The 23,489-nt window shown below is 46.5% G+C and overlaps 2 protein-coding genes across 3 annotated transcripts in view; one reads left to right on the top strand and one right to left on the bottom strand.

Moving 5' to 3' along the window:
* LOC119384036 (PHD finger protein 3) overlaps positions 1 to 4,185 on the bottom strand; it is a gene marked incomplete in the record, with an annotated part of 169,565 nt that extends 165,380 nt beyond the window's left edge. Inside the window, 1 exon segment of the mRNA XM_037652325.2 lies at positions 3,856 to 4,185.
* Positions 4,186 to 4,381: 196 nt separating this feature from the next.
* Positions 4,382 to 23,489, top strand: part of LOC119384037 (translocating chain-associated membrane protein 1) — a 35,988-nt gene continuing 16,880 nt past the window's right edge. For both annotated transcript variants that reach the window (XR_005181835.2, XM_037652327.2), the window contains exons 1-9: positions 4,382 to 4,625; positions 5,113 to 5,167; positions 7,307 to 7,425; positions 11,648 to 11,764; positions 12,531 to 12,589; positions 14,115 to 14,199; positions 16,348 to 16,418; positions 16,512 to 16,622; positions 17,746 to 17,895. Coding sequence is in view for 1 of the 2 variants with exons in the window: in XM_037652327.2 (XP_037508255.1) it covers positions 4,500 to 4,625; positions 5,113 to 5,167; positions 7,307 to 7,425; positions 11,648 to 11,764; positions 12,531 to 12,589; positions 14,115 to 14,199; positions 16,348 to 16,418; positions 16,512 to 16,622; positions 17,746 to 17,895 (893 nt within the window). In the remaining variant the exon portion in view is untranslated. The remainder of the gene's footprint in view (positions 4,626 to 5,112; positions 5,168 to 7,306; positions 7,426 to 11,647; positions 11,765 to 12,530; positions 12,590 to 14,114; positions 14,200 to 16,347; positions 16,419 to 16,511; positions 16,623 to 17,745; positions 17,896 to 23,489) is intronic.

Below are 23,489 nucleotides of genomic sequence, written 5' to 3'. Positions count from 1 at the left end.
GCGCAAAAATCAAGATGTCAAGTCTTTTTTCTTAGGTCGACGATCATTTGGGCACGCAGCGAAACCACATTACTAGGCAATAACACACACGGCTCGATAACACATCATTTTTTTTCATAAACGCAAGTGTCTGTACAGTGGCTGAAATCAAAATACTGCAAAACGTATGGTTTTTACAACTTGTCCAAACTGGAAGTCAACAAGGATGCGAAACTCTGGGCTCATAAGCCACAGGCGTCAAGTAACAACAAGAATATAACATCAAAAAGAAAACGACGGGGAGTATGAGCAAACTGCCACATTTTATTTTTTTTTGCCTACGACAGCCCATTGTAAAGCGACTCACCTAATTTTTTTCCCAGTTCCCAGTGAGTGTGAATATGCGCGTGGTGACACCAGCCTCTCAACAAGTGCGTTGGCTGCTATGTATATTCGTCTAATATAGACCCTTGTCATTCTGCACCAGCCGTTGTCCTGCGCTTTCTGTCTACTATTGTTTAGCTCAGGTAAGATTGGTTCTGTGTGCTGTTCCCCAAATGAAAGCAGACAGCCCAGCTCTATGAATGAAAGGAATGCGCACGATTTTCACGGCAACCAGCAGCAATGCCACATGGCATGATGACGCAACCCGACAGTGTTCGAAAAACAATGGGAACCAATGACAGAAGTGCCATGGGGTAAAAGGTGGGAATTAGAAAAAACTAAAATAAACAAAGATAAGAGGAAATGGGAAGGTGGTGTCACGAATGAAATGACTGAATCTGGAAGGGCAAACTAAGAGCCAAATGAAAAATTTTGATGCCTTAGCCAAGTTAGCAGACCTCCAGATCAGATAGTTGTGATCCTCTACGATAGCAGCAAAATATGCCTGCGAAGTTTTATCTCGGGCAGGGCAAGACCGAGAATTCCAGAAAAGCTGCAACTATCGTCAAGCAAAAGCAGCAATTAACCGATATGTATGCCAGCAAGATTTTAAAAGATTTCGTGCATCACAGAAAGGCACATGTGCTCGAGTGCAGAGCACCACGCCCTCTGGTAGCACAGTGGCGGTGGTCTGGGAAACTAGCCCTGTCACGACGGTTTTGGAGCATGCGGCCGTGGTACGACTAACCTTGTAAGAAACAAGTGTACTACGAATACCGCATTCCATGGTTATTCTATTTTCCAATGAAAGAATATAGAAATTTTCTTACATCAATGGCGATCTTGCAACACCACGACATACCAGTACAGCTCGGAAACCCTGCACCTTAGTTTGTAGCATGCTTTCACACCGTCATAACCGAATACAAATTACAATCTATTAAACACAACTTGCTGAAATTCTAAATAATCACGTTCATGCTATTAATTTTTCTCACAAAGAATTGGAAGATGTATTTCGTTCACTCGTAAACATATATATTCGTGTACAACAACGCATATAAAAAAAAAAAACATGCTTCATGTTTTACTGCTTTGCTATCTGTCTAAAAAATGCCTCAAGATTTTCTATTTGTTACATATCCTGACAAAATACATATATCCGAAAGTGTCAAATTTATGTTTGGCTTTATACTCAAAGCCAATGATGCTACCGAGGACTCCTGATTCAGAGAAATTTTTGAAGCAGCAAGATTTTCGTTTTGGAGCACTTTGGAGCAGCAAACATTTCCATCTTGGAGCACTTTGGAGCAGGTAATTTTGCATCTGGGAGCACTCTGGAGCAGCTAATTTCACATCTTGGAGTACACTGGAAAAGCAAGTTGCACTTAAATTCAAGCACCTCAATAATTATTATGGGGGTCTTATGAAGAGATTTCTGGAGCACTCCCTATTTCACTCTATATTGCAAAGATAAGGCCACCATGCAGTTGAGTGTTCCGACTAACCTCTTGAGCTATTATTTTTGAAACTAGCAAATAAACAGAATACTACTGGATCAATAAGACTGTACTTTATGAAATCACACTCTAAATACGTCTATGTGGTTATCAGAAGAATTGGAGCGAAGGTTGATCGTGGCGCCCCCCCCCCTCCCTATTAAGTCAATAAGTGAATGTATGGGGCAGACTTTGCGCCTCATACATTTGCGCCATAATGAACATAAGATAAATATTTCATGTTTATCTTTTTACTGTTCGTGCCACATCAGCCAAAATTTTGCTTGCTATTTCTACGAGGGGGGCAGCAGTGCTCTGATAAGTTCGAAAAGTCCTGCTCTGAAAAAGTGATTGTGTACAAGTACCTAATGATAATTGTTGGGGTTTTACATCCCAAACCCACAATATGATTATGAGGGATGCCGTAGTGGAGGGCTCCAGAAATTTAGACCCCATGGGGTTCTTTACCGTGCCCCTAAATCTAAGCACATGGTCCTCTAGTATTTTGCCTCCATCAAAATGCAGCCGCTGCAGCTGGGATTCGATCCCGCAACCTTCGGGTCAGCCACTAGACCACCGAGGCTGAACGTTTTCAGTTGCGTCAAAGTAGGAACCAATCATATCACTCCTGTTGAGAAAATGACATGTGCTCAATATACGATGTCTATAAAGGATGCATGCCTTGACACGCATGACACGATTGTCCCAATTCATTGTGATCGGATTAAAAAATAAGCAGGCTTTTCTGTACAGCACATTTGGTTCGCTTTCATGAACAGTCTGAAGGGGACAGGCATTCTGGGTACATGAAATGACTATTCACATCTCATCGCTTTTCTTCAGGCTTGTGTCATTCGGCAACAAACTAAATTTAGTTTCTTGTTTCTACATTGCATTTAAACTGTTGCGTGACATGCTGCAAGGTACAAGCATGACATCTATTCGATATAGACATTTCTAGGGCAACTTCAGCGCACTATGTGAGGGGCAATGGAAGCGATGCAATGCGTTATAATGTCGAAGTATATATGAACATGCACTTTCGAAGTGCAGCTGCAGAAATGTGCACAGAACTGAACGCGCAGATCCTATTCATTACATACAATCCTGTCATCCCGAAAAAAGGGGCGGACAGAGCATATATCGGCAGCAGAAGCCTTTGCTGCATAACGCAACTCTGTCGTCGGGGACTGATGCTCGAGCTCGCTTCGACGAACGTAGGCAGTCGCAAACGTTACTTTCATCCAGTTTGTGATGCACAATAAAAGCGGCGGATGCCATGGTTCCACATCGCGATGTAGTACTACAAACACTGTTACGCTCGGCGGTAGTAGTTTTACTTTTTGTTAGGTTTTTCTTATCGAGCTACAGCGCGCGGTGGCAACCGCGCCTCGAGAAGGGTGTCAGCAGGCAGCAACAACTCCCGAGTCGTTCGACTGGACAAAAAACAGCGTCGATCGCGCGTCGGCGACGTTCTCAAGGTCAATTCGAAGTGGACGCGCAAAGTGCTTGTTGGCTAAAGAGGTGGGATAATGGACGGCGCCGGTACTGGCGCGTGCCGAGCAGCAACGCGCGGGCTACGGCAAAGGGAAGTGTTCGCGGCCATCCTCCCTGGTCGATCATTCGCGAGAGGCAAAAGAGCGTGTCGTCCGAGTGAAACTTCGCGATCGGCGGTCGCCAGCGCACCACCTTCCTCGTAGAAATCTTCCTCATCATAGCTTGCCGCATCAGAACCGCGAGTCGGCGGCGGCAGCGAGCGCACATCGCGCTTCAGCGTCGACCTTCTTCCGTTGCCGAGGCGAAGGACAACTGTCGAACACGGCTGCCGAACGGGCCGAATAGAGAGCGCGTGGGAAACCGTGCGCTGCCGTCGGAGGTGGTAAACGAGCGCGCCGAATGAGACGCTAGGCCTAATCAAGCACGTTTGTAAACACAGACCAGCGAAAACACGCAGAAAAGCGGATCCGCGCAAAGGCGCGGCAACTGCACTCACCTTGGTGGCGTCTCGTCGTTCACATCCTACGGTTCGTCCCTTTGGCGTGCTTCCGTCGGTCGGGCACGACGCCCATGGTCTTGGCCGTGAAAAACTCCAGCCATGCAAGTTACTTCCCAGTTACGAGCGCACAGGCAGCGGCCACTCTCGTCGCGCAAAACCCGTCGAGGGCGCTGTTTGTGTCTGTCTCTTTTCTGCTCGGCACAGCGTGATCTCAAATTTGTTCTCTTTATTGCGGCCCAGTCCTTTCGAAGGACTCCTGGGTTCGAACGTGGGGTCTCAATCTCATCGCCTCCTCGCGCGTTAGCGAAAAGGCTTCGAATACATCACGCACACCAGCACCATTTATCGACAACGGCGTGGCCACGAACCACAATTGCCACAATAATGACAATAACGCCCGCTGCCCACGTTGCAATAAAATAATAATAAAAACTAATTAAAAAAAATTGTGTATCACTTGTCTGACTGCCAACGAATGTTTTGGTTTCATTTCCCGCGACCCTTATTTACTGCGGTTCTGTGCTCTGCGGTCCCCTTCCACGTGGCTTCCGGTTGGCAGTGCTTTCGGCCGCCGCTGCTGCTGTTTACGCTCTTCTCTCGTCTCGGCGACGTCGGGCTGATCGGGCACCGCAGCAGCAGCTATGGCGCTGAAACGTCGAACGGGCTCCAAGAACCCTCCCATTTTCAGCCACGAGTTCGTCATCCAGAATCATGCCGACATCGTGTCCTGCGTGGCCATGCTTTTCGTCATGGGTCTCCTTTTCCAAGTGAGTGACCGGCCGCTTATGTCGAGATTGTTCGTTGAAGCCGCCGCTCGCGACCGGCTTTTCTGGCATCAAATTCGGTTCCCTGTTGTTTACCATCATTCAACTGTACCTGTTATAATCGCAGTTTGTTCGCGGACAAATTTACTGAGCGTGTGAGTGGCGTAAAACTTGAGATCGGCTGCTCGGTAGTACCTAGTACTACCTAGTTTATAGCAACAGCAGCATCTGAGCGGGCACCGTTTGATCGGTTTCCCATCGCGATGTGCGGCCGTCGTCGCCGCGTTTCACTTTCGATGGTGCTCCCAGGCCACGCAGTTCCGCTACCTTCTCTTAGCGCGGCCGCGCGTAAAGCTAGATGGCCTCATTTCACTGACCGAGTCCGGTTTGAGCCTCTCTTACACATTTACGCGAAATGTACGCACGTCTCGGCGATGCGCTTCCGTTCATGAGCGAGATCCCTCGGCTGACAATGTCTGACCCTTCGCAGGTTACCGCACCATATGCTTCGGTTTTCATCGCTGTCCACCACAACACCACCGACGGTAAGTAGAGCTGCTTTCCCGTTCACGATGGGCAGGTTTCGTTAGTTTTGTCAGGTGTATTCGATGGGCCGGCGCTGCGCTTTGGAACACGTGTATGTTTTGTCATCTTGATTTACCCTCTCCCTGCCTCGGCGACCGTGGAACTCTCTTATTTGATCTAGTTGTTATCGAGAGGAAGCTGGGGGCGCCTCACTTCATTCTCGATTAAGTTGACTCGGAATGAATCCCCTCCCAACATAAGGAAACAAAGTAGAAATGGTTGTATCTGGCCTGTATCGAACATGAAAGATAAGCTTTGTTTGCTGGGATGCCGCTTGCGAAGGATTGGGTGTTGCAGGCCCTATTTGTTTTGGGGGAGGCTTTGGAAGTCATGTCTTATAAGAATGCACTTTGGTGTATGCTTTGTAACTTTTAAACAGTGCTAAAACAAAGTCTGAATACGTTGGGACTGTGAAGCTTTAAATACAAGACAGCATACGTTTATTTGCCAAGGGCAAGTACGCTTTGAATACATGCACAGCTGCAAGCCTGTCAGCTAAAAATCAAGGCTGCACAAAGTTCATTGGTTCAAAGTGACACAATGTATATACCGACATGGAATGTCAACATCGTAAAACATGATGTAGTGCAAGAATCATTTTTTTTTTTTGTCTCTGCTTGTTTGGTCAGAAGAATCGCAATGTGTTCTCTCCACACCTGTCAGCTTGCGCAAGGGGTAGCCCTCAAGTGCCTAGCACTGGTTTAAAAGGCTTCTGCGGTATATTTATAATGTGCTCACCTTTTCCCGATGAAAGAGGACTGGGCCTTTTAGGGGGGGTATTTCTACAGGAGGTTGAATTTATGTTGAAAAATGTTAAGTATTCGACGTGCAACGGCATTTATTGTAACATTACTTTCCTAACAGGAAATCAACATGACGTACATTTACCCAAAAACACATCACTGAGCCAACGAACTAGTCTACTGTTTCCACCAGACCAGTGACATCATGAACGAGCGTTAGAAAGCTCGTTACAAAGCCAATGCATATGTCGCAATGTGTAGGATACTCATTTATACATACACGCACAATAATATTCCTTTCAGCGGTGGTGTGTACACGCATCTAACATAAAGGCATGTCACGCACTGCATGTTGCTTGAACCAGCTTGAAATGCATGTTGGTACAGGCTTCCTCAATGCACGGCTAACATTCATTTAACCTAATTGTGCTGCGTATTGCTCCAGAGGAATACTTTCCCTGTTTGACGAGCTATTTGAGGTGCAGCTTTCTAGGAGGCAAGGATAATTTTTGTTTGCTCAAAATAGATTCAATAAAAACCAGGTTATGCATGCATTCTAAACTTAAGATTTTGTTCCTTTTATTCAAAAATGGAACATGACTGACTGCAGAATAAAAACATATATACTTGCATGCTAATTACAATTAATTAATGTAATTTGCACAAAACAACATATTAGCTCATTTTCCTTCCTGAAGTACAATACAGTGCCTTGTGTAAATTTCACACGTGTGGACAGTCCATTGTAATTCGTGCTTGAAGGGGATATGCTCTATTCCAATGATTGGTACACTCGAAGGGATCTTGCTTCCAGTTTCTGTGAACACAAGACAGAATGCAGTTGACAAATAGTGTGAAGGTTTTGGCAATTTACGGCAAATATTTATCATCATAGTTGTTGAATTGACGCTTATAAAACGCAAAAAAAAAAGAAAAAACCGATACAATATCCAAAAAACTGGCCAATGATGGCCAGTCCTAGATGCAGGCTGGCAATCAGCCGACTGTCTAAAAAACCGGCCTGGCAGGTCTAAAACCAGGCAGGTGACGACCCTAAACTTACCGAAGAGTTTGTTACCCTTACAGGAACTGTTGGGTCTAAATATGCCTGAAGTGTACCTGAGCTAATGCATAATTCCTTAACATGGTCAAATGGGCCTTCAACTTTTCGAACTATCAGGTTCTGAGGTTGAAGCTGCTGGTTCAGATTGCTAGGAACAACATGTTATGAGTTGTTGCTTTCTTGTTATTGTGACAGAGAAATTTAGTCGCTGTGTAGTGGCAATGACCACTACTACTTAGCTGGTTTTTCAGCTATCTGTGACACGAGAAGAATAAGTTGTGTTACATGCCCAGGCATGGAGACGCAAGGTGTGGTGAACTACACGTACGGTGCCAAGGATGTCTGCCTGACCTTCTTCTACTTCCTCATTGCCATCGTCATGCATGCCATCATCCAGGAATACCTGCTTGACGTGAGTTGTATTCAAGTAGTGGGCTCCACTTGTGGTTGCTTCACACACTACCGCTGTGCAGGGAAAGTTGCAGAACGTGCGTCACAGTGGCTGTCATCTGGCACGTCTGTTTCTAGGGATTGTGATAGCAAATTTTTTCAGGCTCAGAATTTTGCATTGCGTCTTTGGCCATACGTAACACACAGCAAGGTGGCAAAATTTGGACACATTTTGATGCAGTAGAAGACTCGTAGTTTAATCTTGGTTGTGTTAAAGGGGTACTGACACAAAAATTCCAGCCTCGCGTTTTTTTGCTGCAATGTGTTGCTGGGGGCCTGTTAGTCATAACACGGCGCATCGTTTGCTGCAGCGTGCGACAGATAATTAATTACAGGCTCCTCAGTACCAACCAGTGTCAGTTTCGGTTTCAAAAATGCCAAGTCACTGCGTGCAACTACCACCTGGCGGGTGCAGTGCTCAATCACGTCAGCACACAGAACTGTGACGCACTTCCGCGCGGTTCGCGAGCAGCCGCCGAGAAGTAGGCTGCTCGAGCGAACGCAGCAAAAAAAATGGCGGGTCATGTGAGGGAAGTAAGGGAGTCACCGAGGGTCACCTCTGAGGGTGTCAATAGCGCGAGGGTGTCGATCACCCACGCAAATTTCAAAATTAATTTAGAACACCTTGCAAGCTATATTCGCTGTTGACATTTTGAAGATGATATACGCATGTTCATGGGAATCGATCCTGCAGTCTGACTGCACATGCAAGCGACAAAACAAATTGAATTCTGCAGCGGTAAATCTATGTGTGTTCCAGCACGTGTGCAGTCTGAGTCCTAGATTGCTTTTACTGGTTTGTTCATTTTTTATCGCACACGTGGACATGCTGCAGGAACAATGCTACAGTGATGTCCTTGAGCCAGTGGTTCATGCAGGAGTTCAAATCTTAATTTTATTTTTTCACTTTTTGAGTTAGTTCAGCTGAGGCCATGCTGCGCCTGTTACAAGATGTTAAGGAATGGACCGTTAAAGCTTATTTAAAAAGCCACATTCTTTTAGAAAGTTCAGCACGTCAGGCCAGGGTACCAGAGGTCGGTGGTCTCCTAGAAGCAGAGTAGGGTGCAGAGGTACTATGTGTTATTCGCTCAAGTATTTTTGTCTCTGCATTTCAACATCGGGGATGTTATAAGTGTTAACGGTTCTTGGCATTTTTCACATGTTGGTTTTCGCTGTGATCTTGTGCATGTCATGAAACCATCGCATAACAAGCTGCACCAAGAAACTGTACCCGACTACTTGATGTGGTAGCAAATGTGTGGAGTTTCAGCCCCTGTAGCTTTCTCTTCATGTCCACAGAAATTGCTCTGTGCATGTAGTTAAAGGAAGCACTCACTGAAAGTGTTGTTCTTTACTCTGTTGTACAGAAGGGGTACTAGTGCTACATTTGCCTGGAACAACTTCTAGAATTTATGGATTTCAAGCATAGTAGTTGGTGTAGAAACTAGACAGGAAGCAAGCTTGCTGTTGGTTCCGAACACTTCATCGCATTGTCTCGTTTCTGACGCTAGAACAGCTTTCTTTTTGCAGTAAAAAGCTTCGCACATGTCATTACTTGCGTCTCTTTACATAAAAACTAGCTTTGAAACTCGAGCCCTTGCTCGACAATTTTATGCAAGTGCCACACTCAGTTCTTGTATGCAACGAATGTGAGATGTGTCGTGCGAATTGCATTCTTGATTTGTGTTTGCCTGTTGGTGCCTCGTAACTAAACACTCTCTCTTCATCTCCGCCAGTTCCTGAAGAAGCACACCGTAAGCATTTGAGCCCTGATTATATCTTTGACCGTGTCTTTATATCTTTGACCGTTATAAACTCTCTTGTGGCTACTAATACAACTAGCAACGTACTCACTACGCCACAAATCATAATTTTTGTGAAGTTGGGAAGCACCCACCACAACATCATTCGTCATTCTGTGGAGAAACGAGCTACCATGTGTAAGGCATTACGTGCAGTTTGTTGATGCGACGGTTAATGACGATGAAGAATAATGGCTGAGCCATTTGTAATGGGTTGGAAGCTTTAAACGACCCACAATTCACATCGTGTGACGCCCGGTCGTTATTTTACTCTCCCACCACGCTATGTAACATAGGTCAACGTGAGAAAGAGAGAGACAGGGAAAGAACTTTATTTAGACCCTGAGTAAATGCATCATGGGAGCCTTATGGGCTTCCTTGGCAACCTATAGAAGTGCATTTGCGAAGAACCCACTACGCTATAAATGATCATAATTTTTTTAAGTAGGGAAGCAGCTACTATTTCATTTTTCGTCATTCTGCAGAGAATCGTGGTACCCGCTAAACACCTGTAAGGAATTCTGTGCTGTTTGTTGATGCTGCGGCTGATGACGATGAAGAATTATGGGAGAGCCCTTTGTAATGGGTTGGAAGCATTCAACAACCCACTCGTTGCGCAATTCGCATTGTGTGACGCCGGGTTACAAAATTCGCGTTGTGTGATGCTTGGTTGTCATTTTACTCTTCTACCACGCTACATTTCATGTGTTAATGTGGTTCCTTCGCGACATGAAGCCTGCATACGGTCTTTTTTCACTGCAGTTTCAAGCACAGGCATGGCTCCGAGGTAGAACACTGGGCTCCCACGCAGAGGGCCCAGGTTCAAACCTCATTCGATCCTGGAAACTTTTTCTTATTTCGTTTCTTTTTTTTTCTTATTTCGAGCGATAGTGGTTACGGACACCGGCGGCGGCGGCGGACAACTACGGTGCTAAAAATGGCTCTTGTTGTGATCTCATAACAGCTTTCGCTGTAAAATTGGGATAGGTGTGAACGAATAAATAATAAAAATTCTCGGTTCGGGTGGGAATTGAACCCAGGCCCTCTGTGTGGCAAGCAGGTGTACTACCCAGAGCCAAGCCAGTGCTTGAAATGGGGGGCCGCCACCCCAAGAGCAAACAGTCAAAACACAAGGCCTAAGCTCCCCGCCCCCCTGAAGAAACTCGCTTGTCGTGGGTGCCCCCCCCCCCCCCCCAAGTAAAAAAATTCTGGCGCCGGCCCCGTTGAAAGTGTTTCGAAAAATAACGCTATACGAATGTCACACACATAGTGCGAGGAGTCTGCATAATGTAAGTGCAATTGTGTGGCAGAAGTATAGACCAGGTGTTAAAACATGTGAATTGTGCAACGAGTGGTGGTTTAAAGGTCCACTCATTACAAAGCACTCAGCATAACTAGTCGTCAGCTGCAACAAAGTGCGCAGGTGTGCATTTTGTCTTACAGACGCATTGTCGGTGCTTCACCGATTCACAAAAGGAAGAATTATGCTGTAGTGGGCACTTGGCAGCTGCACTTGCAGTAGGCGTTCTAGGATAGTTTGAAAAGGCCCATGTCATGCACACAGACGTTCCTTTACTTGCGGCACAGTTGAGGTGTCCATTGAGAAGTGAAGCCAGGCTAGCGATTGAGGAGGCGATGCAAACGGGGTCCAATTACACTACCTCTTGGAGCCGGAGCTCAAGCGCACTCCAAGTTTCTTCACTTATTATTGCCGCATTTAAATTGAAAATAAGGTTGTTTGAGAAAACTTGAAAAGCGCAAACGACAAAGACGAAACACATACAACAGGACTGGTTTTGTGTGTCTCGTCTTCGTCGTTTGCGCTTTTGATCTTTTCTCTAATGAAGGCCCAACTTGCCCGAACCAAGGTATTGTTTGAGGTTGTTTCTTCTATGCTGGCTGAGGTTTTACGATTGAATTGCTGTTAGTTGCTTTAAAAGTAAAGTCTGGACAGGCTATTTTCATTGTTTCCAGTAGCACTACAATCTATTGGTGGTGGTATGCCTGCCTTAGCTGTGTGCCAAAATAAAAAAAAGAAACATGCAGACAACTGTCCACATCCAAAATTATCTTAGCCATCCTGGCAGTGATGGTATTGCTTCTTGCTTTAATTCATCTCGATGAGTATTGTCTCAATAATTCGTTTCACATATTGTATGTACAGATGCAGCGGAAGCAGAACAGCGGTAAAGAATGTTGGGAGTTAAATGGACTGCACGTAATGGTTGATTCACTGTCGAACAAATGTGTAAGGCACTAAAGTCGGGGGTATTGTGACAATGGCAGTGATACGATTTTTTCCCTTATTAAGGACTTGGCAGATGCACATTTAGCGTCTTCTATTGGCAAGCAAGTGAAATGCCCCTTGCCTGTGTTGTGCAGAAACTGAACCGCAAGATGCACCTGTCCAAGATGAAGCACAGCAAGTTCAACGAGTCGGGCCAGCTGCTCATCTTCTGCCTCGCCTCTTTCCTCTGGGGGGCCGAGATCATCCGCAAGGCATGTCTTTCCAAGCTCAGTTGTATTCCCCAAGGAGGGCTACGTAACGCTGCTGTCTTTCTTTTTGCTCAAGGCCTCTGTCGACTGTCAATTTTATGGCATCTGTTGTCGTAGACCATTCGTTTCTACTCCAGTACAGCACTGCCATTGTATAACATGAAAGAAAGACAGAACACGAGTGCCGATTTTTCTTTCTGTCTTTCTTGTCTGCGCTGTCCACAAATGAACAAGCCCCATGTCTTGATTGTCGGTACATTCACCACAGTGTGGCATTGCGTGTCAAGTGGATTGTTTAAATATCTTGAATTGTGGGCAATTTTTTGTATTTCTAGAAAAATGGGTCTGCCATGAATTTATGGATAAGCCACTGTCCTCGAGTGGTTAATTCTGTCAACTAGCCTTTTCAGGGTAACTTTAGCAATTCTGCCTCCACTTGTGAAGACAACAGGGGCCAAAGCTTTTTTTTTTTTTTTTAATAAAAAAATCTGCATTCGCTAAAATGCACCTGTTAAATGTATTCCCTAGCAGTAAACTTTGCAAATAACACTACGCATCTAGAAATTGTGGCCTGTATCGTAACACATTACGTGCATGAAAAGTTACCTGCCTTCTTGTGTAAAGCTTCAGTGCATATGTTTTGACAGGCTGCCATACAAGTTTGTAAAAAGATTTGTAGTTAAGTGTGGTAAGGCATTGAATGTGGGTGAGTCGTAAATTTACTGGTTTATGTACTTTGGCAAAAGAAACGTTTCATTCCCTCTTGCAGGAAGGATATCTTCCCAGCATCAACAAGCTATGGGAGGGCTACCCGCATAATGAGATGTCGTAAGTGTCCACCACTTCTGGTTGGGTGATGTCAGCTGCCATCTGTAGGTTATTCGTACTCTGGGCAGCTGCTCCATTTAATAAGAGCAGATGCTTGTGATATCAGCTTGGCCATTCCACTTCATTGCTTGAGACTCCACTGAACCCGTTGTATCACTTGTGACTGAGTAACAGCCGGGACCAGTTCTTGGCAAATGAAATAGTACCGTGTCAGCCTTCACAGTAGAACCCCACTGATAAGTTTTTGAAGGGACCATGAGAAATTAATGGAAGAGGTGACGAACGGGAAAAGCGAAAAAAAAATTCAGTGGTACAGAACTTCATTTCAATGCTTACGCTTGAAAAAACTGTGCTATGTCGCCTGGTGCTTTTACTCATGCTGGAGCAGCACGAAAAGTTCTTCGAGCAGCTGCAGTGTCGTCCCCTTTGAATAAATCTAATGCCAGCACGGCTGACACCTGGCAAGTGATCACTTTTGGCGATACGTCCGCGAGATTGTCACTGGATGCTTCGGCGTCTCCGAGCGATAATTGGCATAGTGTCGGACCACCGTGGTTCGTCGTAGGCGGTCGAGCGCTCCACGAAAGTGAAAGTACCCTTGAGAGTGATCGAGGAAAATGACCCCTGCTCCAGCAACTCCTAAACTGCGTCACTGGTGCCCTCATTGGCGCACTCAGCCACGATCTTGCAGACGGATAGAACCGTGGAGCTGAGAACGGTGTCATCCACAGAAATGTAATCAACATCAGACTTGAAGTCAGTTAGAGAAAGCATAGACCTTTTTCACCGTTGCTTTGCAGGGCGCATAGCACACAACAATGGGTGGGTTCTCACAGTAGGCACTTTGCCTGGTATAGTGTCACTGAACACTCTGCTCCTGTCATTCTAGCGGAATGTGGTTGTGGTTACAAGTAACTTGACACCGCTGTGCTGCAAACATACGAAAGGGCACCGATTGCTCCGACTGTTACAAGGTCAGCTAGCCAATGTACATGCTAAAAACTATACGTGCTGAGAAATGAAAGTTTAACTTGCTTCACCAGCATACTAAGCCCATAGTATAGTACGTACCAGTCTTGTGAGGGAAGCCTGAGTGATTGTATTTGCTCTTGCTATGGGCAAGCAGGATCACTAAGGATTTTCATCCGTATTCTTTCATGGTTTACCCTATGAAGAGTACTGTGGGCAACCAACATTCACTAATGCCTTAAAATTAAAGATAACGTAGCAAGTTAATTTTGTGCCTGATGTCATTGATGTCCAGCACAAGAGCCCATCAAGGGTTGAGCAGCCCTGTAATCAGGTGCAAGTGTGAATCTTTAGTGGTGAGTTCTAGAAGTAAGAAAGTACAACTCTGTCCTCGTGGAATTACAAAGAAGTGGCACGCATATTTCTGACCACGTTCGTTAGAAACCTCACATGAGTGTTTCAATTCTACAGGTTTGACTTTAATGCCACGGAAAACAGTTGACATGCATTTTGAACAAGTCCTTCAGCTCAAGCTTGTGTGTTCCTCTGCATGCAGGTTCATGTTCAAGTTCTACTTCATCATCCAGCTGGCTTACTGGCTGCACTGCTACCCTGAGCTGTACTTCCAGAAGACCAAGAAGGTGAGCACTCGTGACTCTGTAGACAGCAAAACAATTCAGCCACTGCTGCGAAAACCGTTGGACGGGGAGGCTGTAAGTGCATGTGTGTGCAAGCACCCTGGTATCTACATGACCCTTTTAGACGCCCAGGCCTTGGTCTATTACAATTAATGTAACTAATGAAGGTTCAAATTGCTTTCCTAGTATTTTTGTACCAAAAGTCATCGTTTCATTTTATTAATTTGAAGAAAAGCATCGTCGTCTCTTTGTTTTATTTATTTCTCCATTCACTCTGGCCACATGACCTGCCTACTACTACTGTCATGACAACAGCTGAGCTGCAAGAGGCTAATGCAATCTGCTGTTTCCACGCCCTGTCTTTGTGTTGATGAATGGAGGCTTCTACAAAGTGTCCGGCTGATGTCTGCTGGACCTGTATCACGTCCTTGAGTGAACAAGCTTTGATATTTGCTAAGCCCCAGCAAGTGGCTGTGTGGCAAAACATCCATGTTTAGTAAAGTGTAAGCCCCAATACAGTCGACGTCCGATTTCCCGGACCCTCAAGGGACCGCGAAAACGTCCGGAAAATCGGGCAGTCCGGAAAAACGAATGCACGTGAAAACGCACATTTTTGGTAGGTATTTTTCGCTGACGGAGAGGGTCACAGCCGGAGTACAAGATTCCCATAGCAATTCAGCCAATGCATTGTTTAGGTGGCTCTGAAAAGAGCCGTTTATAAAAAAAAATATGACGTGGCCGGCCCTACCTCATAGGTCAGCACTTGGGCGCAAAGAAGTCGCTTATTTTCTTTTGCACGGTCCGCTTGCCCGCGATTATGTCTGCCTCAATTTCAGTCAACGTCATGTTGCCGCTGTACACCAATGACAGTGTCATCAGTGCTCGCATCAACTCCGTGTTCGTTGGCTGTGTAGGAGCTGGCTCTTCGTTCTCGGTGTCGGCATCGGAATCCTCCGTAACTTGATGAATGATTTCGTCATCGGTCAACTCCGCACATAGCTCGAGGTCTTTGTCAGCGTCGGCGAAGCCCTCAAGGGTTATCTCGGCTGGAATCAACACGCCGCCAGCGCGCAGATCGTCGAAGGCAACGTCCGCGGATGGCAGTTCGTCATCGTGAGCCTACGAGGTGGCTTTGTGCGCTTCGAAGGCGCGGACAAAGACGAAGGAGCAGTCGGTGCCATTGCTGTAAACGGCGAATCCGCTAGACGAAAAGCGCAGCACGAAACAGCTAGGAATTCGGTGGATGATGAAGGTCGGGAAACGTGATCACTGAAGGTAGCGCGCAGCAGCAAACGATCAACCACAGACACGACCGCAGAGCTGGCACAGCTGACAACAAAACAACACGTGAACGAACACAGTGAGGTTTGGCTTGGCTAAGCTACGGCTGGCAACGGATTGACACGTGCGGTTTCGAGGTTATGGCAACCGCGGCGCGGTGCGGCCATGAGTGCGGCGTTGCTGCTGATGCGCGGGTTCAAGGATATGAAAATGAAAACAACCAAAATGGTGGCGTCGGTGGTGACTTTGGGTCGGCGGTTAACAGTAAAAAGTCCGGGAAATCGGATGGCGAAGGCTATAAGCGTCCGGAATTTCGGACTTTTTAATACATTGACTCTACGGGGAACTTGACGGTGCCACAGATGAGTCCGGGAAATCAGGCATGTCCGGAATTTCGGGCGTCCGAGAAATCGGACGTCGACTGTATTAGTGGAATTTTAGAATAACAGAGAGCTGAGCTAGTTGGTAAGTATTCATTCTAAAAAGACAGGGCGTGCAAACACGGACACAAGAAAGAAGTCAGGACACCACAAATGCCGACTAACAGCTGAAGAGACGCACAACGGCTGAAAAGAAAGAAGGCACGAAAACTTATCTGCGCATGCCCATGCAACAGGCGAACCTATCAATCCGCCACGCGCGGCGGAACGCTGCGCATTCAGCGAATTTCGGCGTGCACTTACAATCTCGACAATGTAAAGCCGTTGTGCGTCTCTTCAGTTGTTAGTCGGCGTTTTTGGTGTCCTGACTTCTTTCTTGTGTCCGTGTTTGCACGCCCTGTCTTTTTAGAATTAGTGGAATGTTTCAATTCTTTTTGTCATGTTGCCAGACAAGGCAGGGTTTCCTTCCTCACTCTTCCTCTGTGTGCAGGACGAGATGTCTGCACGCATCACCACAGCCACGCTTCCTCTCATCTTCTTCCTCGTGTCGTACATTCTCAAGTGAGTCCTTCCTCGTTTCCTCATTCAGTGCCGAGCGTAACCGACAAAACACTTCTAGCCGGGTGACTCTGATGTGATGCTGATGTAATGCAGCTTCTCGAGGATAGCACTGTGCCTTTCGGTGATGCACTACCTGGTGGAGACGGTGTTCCATGCCTCCCGGCTGCTGCTCTTTGCCGAGCGCACCAAGGCCTCCGACTACGGGTGAGTGCTGCATCGGGGACACATGCACCTGGGGTTCTTCCATTCGAGCATGTTTCTCCGTAGTTCCCCCATCGAGAGGGGTGCATGCACTTTCTCTAGAGAGTGCTGTGAGCACCACAACTGGATTTCTAAGCACTGCCTTTGCAAAGAGCATCGTGTGGATCATCCCTGTATTCAAAGCTGTTGGGAGTTCCTGAATCTCGTTTCGCAAAAACTGAAACGTTGCCATCAGTGAAAAGTACCTTCAGCGAAAATAAGTTATGATTACATGTGTCAATTCTTTTATGGCTGCCATTTATATTCAAGTGCTTGACGCATGCAATGGAAACGTGGCTTGCCTGCTTGTCACACTTCTGGGAAACTGGGTGCATTTATGCATAGGGGGGAGTGTTCGAGTACTTTCAATATTCAAATGGATATTACAGTACTTGAACTAAAAAATTTCCAAGTATTTGAAATGAATGACCGGACACACATTTTACTGCATGTAACTCCCCTAAAAAAGTGGTTTCACCTCAGAGTGGGGCTGCGGTGCCGTGAAGCCCCCTATCCAGGAGAAATCCACAAAGCTTCGATACTTTACAATTAAATGTACATAATACCGGCACCTTGATCTATCTTTCTTTCTCTTTTTTTAAAGTTTAAAAATGCCTTATATGGGCCTATATGCACTAAGTAAAGGAAATGTTAGAATGTGACATAGTTTACGGCTTATCACTTGCACTTGACTATTATTCAAATTCTGCTGCAATTTAAGGTTGCTTCTACTTTGCTTTGAACCAAAGAAGTAACATTCGTGCAAGCCTTGTTGTAATTTTCAGAAATATTGCACAGGTAAGTTGGGTTATGACAAAAATGCTCATTTTTTCGCACCAACTAGCCCCCAGAGCAGCTTTACTTGCATTTTTTTCATTATGTAGTATAAGATTCAGAATTATTTGACCAAATCACACTATTCACTGGGAACCTCTAATTTATTATTCACTCATCCCTATGAACAATGCTTTAAATTATGCCAGGTAAGGAAGGGTCAAAATTAATTACAATTATGCTCTATCTGGCCTTTGATGTTATCAAACGCCTCTTTGTTGTTGTACTGAAGAGCTGGCCTGGTGGTGTGCAGGTACGCGGTGTGGAACGTGCTGTTTGTGCTGGTACGGCTGGCGTCGATCACGCTGTCCGTGCTCACCTTCTGGTATGGCCTGGCCCAGCAAGAAAATGCAGCCCTGCCTATTGGCCTGGCCACAGGCAACTTTAACACCAAGCTCATCAGGTGACTCTCATTGGCTGGTCAGCTCGATTCACTTGACGCTATGCTGGCCCTACTTAAAGGCCTGTGTGCAAGCATGAAGACAGTTGAGTCGGCCACATACGAAAATGACAAAAAGCCGTTGTCAGAAATGTACTCCCCTGATAAATAATTGCCGGCATTTATGAAACACATTGTCCCTCACGATGTGTGATGCTCATGTTCAAGTGGCTTTCGTGTGTTGGTGTCTGCTCTGTCCATCTGAATTTATCATCATTTAGGGCATCGAATCCCGGCCGCATTTTCGATGGAGGCGAAAATGCTAGAGGCCCATGTACTTAGATTTAGTAGGTGCACGTTAAAGAACCGTAGGTGGTCGAAATTTCCCGAGCCCTCCACTACGGCATCTCTCATAATCGTATCGTAGTGTTAGGATGTTAAACCCCAACAATTATTATTATTATATTATCATGTAGGGCAAACAAATACCAGAGACTACATTTAGCAGGTACCAAATTGGTGCGCAGCAATATTGCAGAATAGTGGTTTATTATTCTTGAATTCTACGGACAAGAGCAGTGGTCACAGACTTTTGTGACGCACGGAACCACACTAGCATGTTCCTGTTTTGTAGGCACTTCTGTGCTTCATAGGCAGTGTGTTCGCACCTACACGTGTTCTGCAGCACATTTGCAGCATCTGCATAACCTTAACTCACAAGTGCTTATAGAGCTTGTGTATACAACTGAAGCACCTGATAATGAAGTTATGGATATAACTAAGTAAATCAAGTTCCCATTGAAGTACCCATAGAGATACATGTATTTGAAGCCTACCTTTTAAGAGAGTGAAGTTCAATGGTCGATGGACATACCAAACTAAATTCATATCTTCAAAACCAGAAAACTCCCACGTTGACTATTGTCAATGCCCAATTCTTCAAACTTCCTAGGGACTGTGAATTCATCCTAAAGATCAGGCAGTCTGAAAAAAACAAATTCACGCTTTTTTACTTCGCCAAGTGGTCAGATTGCCACAGCCATATCCGAAATACAGTAGACTTCCGTTAAGACGAACTCGAAGGGACCGCGGTCATCTGTTCGTCTTATCAGGAGTTCGGCTTATCAGAAGTGCCCCCAAAAAGAGAGATGCTAACATGCCAAGTGCATCCAAATACAGTAAAACCCCGTTAATTCAAAGTCACTGGGACTGTGAAAAACCTTCGAATTAAGCGGGTTTTCGAATTAACGAAACATACAAAAAGCGGGATGCAAGGAACTTTGAATTACTGAAAGTAATCAGAGGTGGTCGTTTGGCCTTCTGGTTTGCGGCTCCAAGGGTTGTTTACAGCAATACCCGGTCCCATTTTTGCCGCAAAACCGGGAAAATGGCGGCCCTCACTGCTGTTAGGGCAAAAAAGGGGAAAAAAAAAGAAAAAAACTCGTGGTCAGCTGAAATGCGCGCCTGCAGAAAAGAAGGTGTGCTTCACTGCAGCACAGTGGTGACATGCGGGTAGCATGTCACCCGCTCCTCGCAGCGTCAGCGCGTCATGATGCAACCATTCGCCCATTCTTTCTGGTAAAATAAAGAATATGATAATGGCCAGTGTGACGGAATCCGCAATGTGTTCTGGCTGGAAAACATGATCATTGAAGTTTTCGAACTGAGTTTTCGGAGTAGGCGTTACAGGCAACAACTCCGCCAGCAGTGCAAGTGCGCAAATTGCCGGAGCAACCGCCAATCGGAGGTTCGCATACATCATGAATTCCGTCAGACCGTTCTTTATTATCTTTTCTTTTCCCAAAAAGAATGGGTAAATCATGATGCGCTGACGTTGCCAGAAGCATGCGACATGCTGCCCGCGTGTCACCGCTGTGCTGCAGTGAAGCACGTCTTCTTTTCCGCAGGCGCACGTTTTAGCTGACCACGAGACCGTGTTTTCTTTTCTTTTTTTTTTTTTTTCTCACTAGCAGCAGCGAGGTCGGGTCGCTGCAACTGTCACTCATTAATATCGCTACACTGCATTGCCCTGTGGCTCCTAAGGGCCGTCGCTTCCGCGGATTTGCGGCGAAATCGGGATCGGGAATTGGCACATGGCACCCAAAGTTTTTGAATTAACTGGGCTGGCGCTGGCTGCCGCTTCAAATTATCCACTTAGATTTACATTGCAAAATACGGGACCGCAGAAACCCTTCGAATTAAGCGGGATTTCGAAATAACCGAGTTCGAATTAATGAGGTTTTACTATATGTTACTTAAAAACACTGAATGGAGTGGACTTACAATGGGGGCAAAAAGACAAGAAAAAGCATTTATTTGGCTCATCTAGATAAAAACTATGCCTTCAAGCAGAGTATTTACACGAAACGAGCACCCGATTTCGCGTGTTCAAAAATAAAAATGCTCGTGAAGATATCGAACTCGGATATATCGAATTATTGGCTATATCGAACAACTGAAAAATCCCCTTGAAAAACCTATGTAAAAGTATAGGGCACGTGTGCACGTATATCGAACACTCGTACGCCGACGGATTCGATATATCGAACGCTGCGCCGCGCCGGAGCCGTGATAATGACCGCAATTCGGTCGCGTTCCAAAAAAGTTACGGACCTTCTTCATGCGCGCGCGTCGAAAATGTGACCGCGTCCACACACTCAAGCATGCAATCGCCAAAAGCATAGCCTTCGAGATCCATTTCCGTCGGCGCCTCATGCAGCGGTGGCTACTTCAGATCTCGAAGGCCATGCCTTTGCGAACTGTACACCCCTGGCGTTATTTTTTTCATCCTTTTTTTTTACCAATGTTGCGGCTGCCTGCTGCGAAAGCCCAAGTGCCATTGCCATCGCCGAGAGCATGTGTTTCGACAGCATGTGCTGCAGGTTGCTTTGTTGGTTGTGTGTAGCGTGCTGCGATAGTGTCCTCTCGCCGCTCCGACTTCCGACTTGTGCTTGCTTGCGCGCGACCAAGGTGTGCGCGGTATCTGTCGACCCTGATCGCCATGGACGCGAAGAAGCGGAAGAACTTGGATTTGGCGACCAAAACCGACATCATTCGGCGCGTGGAGGCTGGAGAAAAAAAGTCGTCGGTCGCAGAAGCATTCGGCATTCCTCGGAGCACGCTGAGCACGATTCTGCGGAACAAAGCCGATGTAAAGGCGAAGGCTGCCCAGTCGTGCCGTTCTCAGGCTTGTCGTGTGCGTGTTCCTGCGTACGACAATGTTGAGAAAGCGCTGTACGCCTGGTTTTTGGAGACTCGGGCGAAAAACATTCCGATTGACGGCCCGATGCTGATGGAAAAAGCAAAGTGGTTTGCTGCGGCCTTGGGGGTTGACGGCTTCACTGGTGGCACCGGCTGGCAGCAGCGCTTCAAGACTCGCTACGGCATCGTTGGAAAGACCCTGTCCGGCGAAAGCGGCGCGACAAACAGCCAGGACACGGAGAAGTGGCTCTCCGAAGAGTGGCCGAACATTCGCGACAACTTTGCGCCGTCGGATATTTACAACGCCGACGAAACGGCGCTGTTCTGGCAGATGTTGCCTAACAAGACGTTGGACTTGAAAGGGACTTCGTGCCATGGGGGAAAGATGAGCAAAGTGCGCGTCTCGATTTTGCTCGCGGCGAACATGGATGGCTCCTGCAAGCTGCGGCCGTTCGTTATCGGCAAGAGCAAGTCGCCGCGCTGCTTCAAGAACGCGAAGAGCCTCCCAGTCCGATACGCGTTCAATAAGAAAGCGTGGATGACGCGGGACCTGTTTTCCGAATGGATTCGCGCATGGGATGCCGAATTGGAGAAATCAGATCGAAACATTTGCCTTCTGGTGGACAATTGTTCCGCGCACCACGTCGTGAGCCAGTTGAAAAGGATAACGGTCAAGTTTTTGCCGCCCAACACCACGGCAAGGTTGCAGCCTCTCGACCAAGGCATCATTAAAGCATTCAAGGTCGGATACAGGCGACGTCTGGTGCAACGGCTCCTGATAAACCTTCGGTTGGGGGTCGAACCGAAAATCGACCTCCTTGGAGTGATCCAGATGATGACTGGGGCATGGAATGACGTGAAAAAAACAACAGTCGTAAACTGCTTTCGTAAAGCTGGATTTCTAGCGTCACCTGACGACTTCGAAAGCGACATCACAGCAGACGACGACATGGGGTGCCTCGAGAATGACTTTCGCCAACTCTCGGCGTTTCCGGGTGCCATCGCCGATGGGGCCACTGCAAGCGATTTCGTCGGCGCTGATGACGACGTGCAAGCAGTTTCGGACGTCACCGATGCTGAAATCGTGGCCGACGTCGCTGGTGCCGATGAGGCGGACCTCAGCAGCGATGATGATGCTGACGACGCCTCGAAGAATCCCTGCGCCGCTGCAGAACTTGCGTCGGCATTCAGCCTCATTCGCCGCTGTTGTGGCGCAATGGAAGGCGCAGGACTTGGCTATCTGGAGGGCCTCAGCAATATTGAGGATGGCCTCATGAAATTCATGGCTGACAAAAAGAAGCAATCCAAGGTCACGGACTTTTTTCATGCCAAATAAAGTGCGGCTGTTTTCGTGTATTCTTTTGATATTCTGCGCAAGTCGGCAAGCTCCTGCTTGGCACAGACTCTGGAAACCGCTCCGAGACTCGCCGCGTTACAAGGTAACACTTAAATGGACATATTTTATATTTCGAATTATCGATATATCGAACTATTTCGCGATCCCCTTCGAGTTCGATATATCTGGGATCGACTGTATTTGCTACGACATTTTAATGATGAATCTGTAACACACTCCTATGTTGACGATTAGAAAAATATTAAGAGACAAGCAGAATTTTCCTTCAAAGAATGTAAAATTTATTGTCCTGGCAGTTCGTTTTCTTCTGTGAGCCTGTTTTGCTGGCTCTAAGATCACTTCTGGATGCACCTCGGTTGCGTGCTGTTGCCTTGACAAAGTCATTATACGCTGAGCTGCTTAAGAAAGTCTGCAAGGTTTTCTTCGAGGTCCGGATATTTTCCCGTTTTCGGCCCGTAGTAACTTTTCCTGATAGACGTGCAGCTGAAGATATCTGATTGCGCTTCTCACGGTCACAAGCCTCGCGTACACGAAAAAGACACAACGCAGCTATATTCAGTGTACAAAATAACCTTCCTTTGTCGTGCGCTTCCATAATCAAAATGGCTCATCACAATTTGCACTTCACTGGGAACAGATAGAACGCGTACGCGAACCAACGCGAATTGACCACAAAATACATGTGCTCGGCCGCCGTTGTGTGATGGCGATGACAATGCACCTGACCCCTCTGACACGGGAGTGCGCCGCAGCGTGGTTTCGGTTTTGTACTCGATTGTAATGCACAGACCATTTTTGTTCCTGTTGTCGCTTTCTTTTTTAGGGGCGAAGCTCCTTAAGGCGGCACCCGTTCGTCCCTCGTAGTCGTAGTCGTAGTAGTCGTAGTGCGTAACCAGTCGTAACGCTAGTACCAGATCTTGACCTCCAAGGTGGTGCCGGTGGGAGATTTTTCCTGTGCGTTGTTGAACAATAAAAAATTCGCAGCGTGCGCGTTAACTAAAAGCCGAATTCTTCTGTCTCTCATTCCCCATTAGCAGCCATTGGCATGCTCCAGTAGGAA

Source organism: Rhipicephalus sanguineus, chromosome 2, assembly GCF_013339695.2.
Source record: "Rhipicephalus sanguineus isolate Rsan-2018 chromosome 2, BIME_Rsan_1.4, whole genome shotgun sequence".
NCBI lineage: Eukaryota > Metazoa > Arthropoda > Arachnida > Ixodida > Ixodidae > Rhipicephalus > Rhipicephalus sanguineus.
The sequence above is the reverse complement of the archived record's forward strand: the minus strand, read 5'-3'. Positions and strand labels throughout refer to the sequence as shown.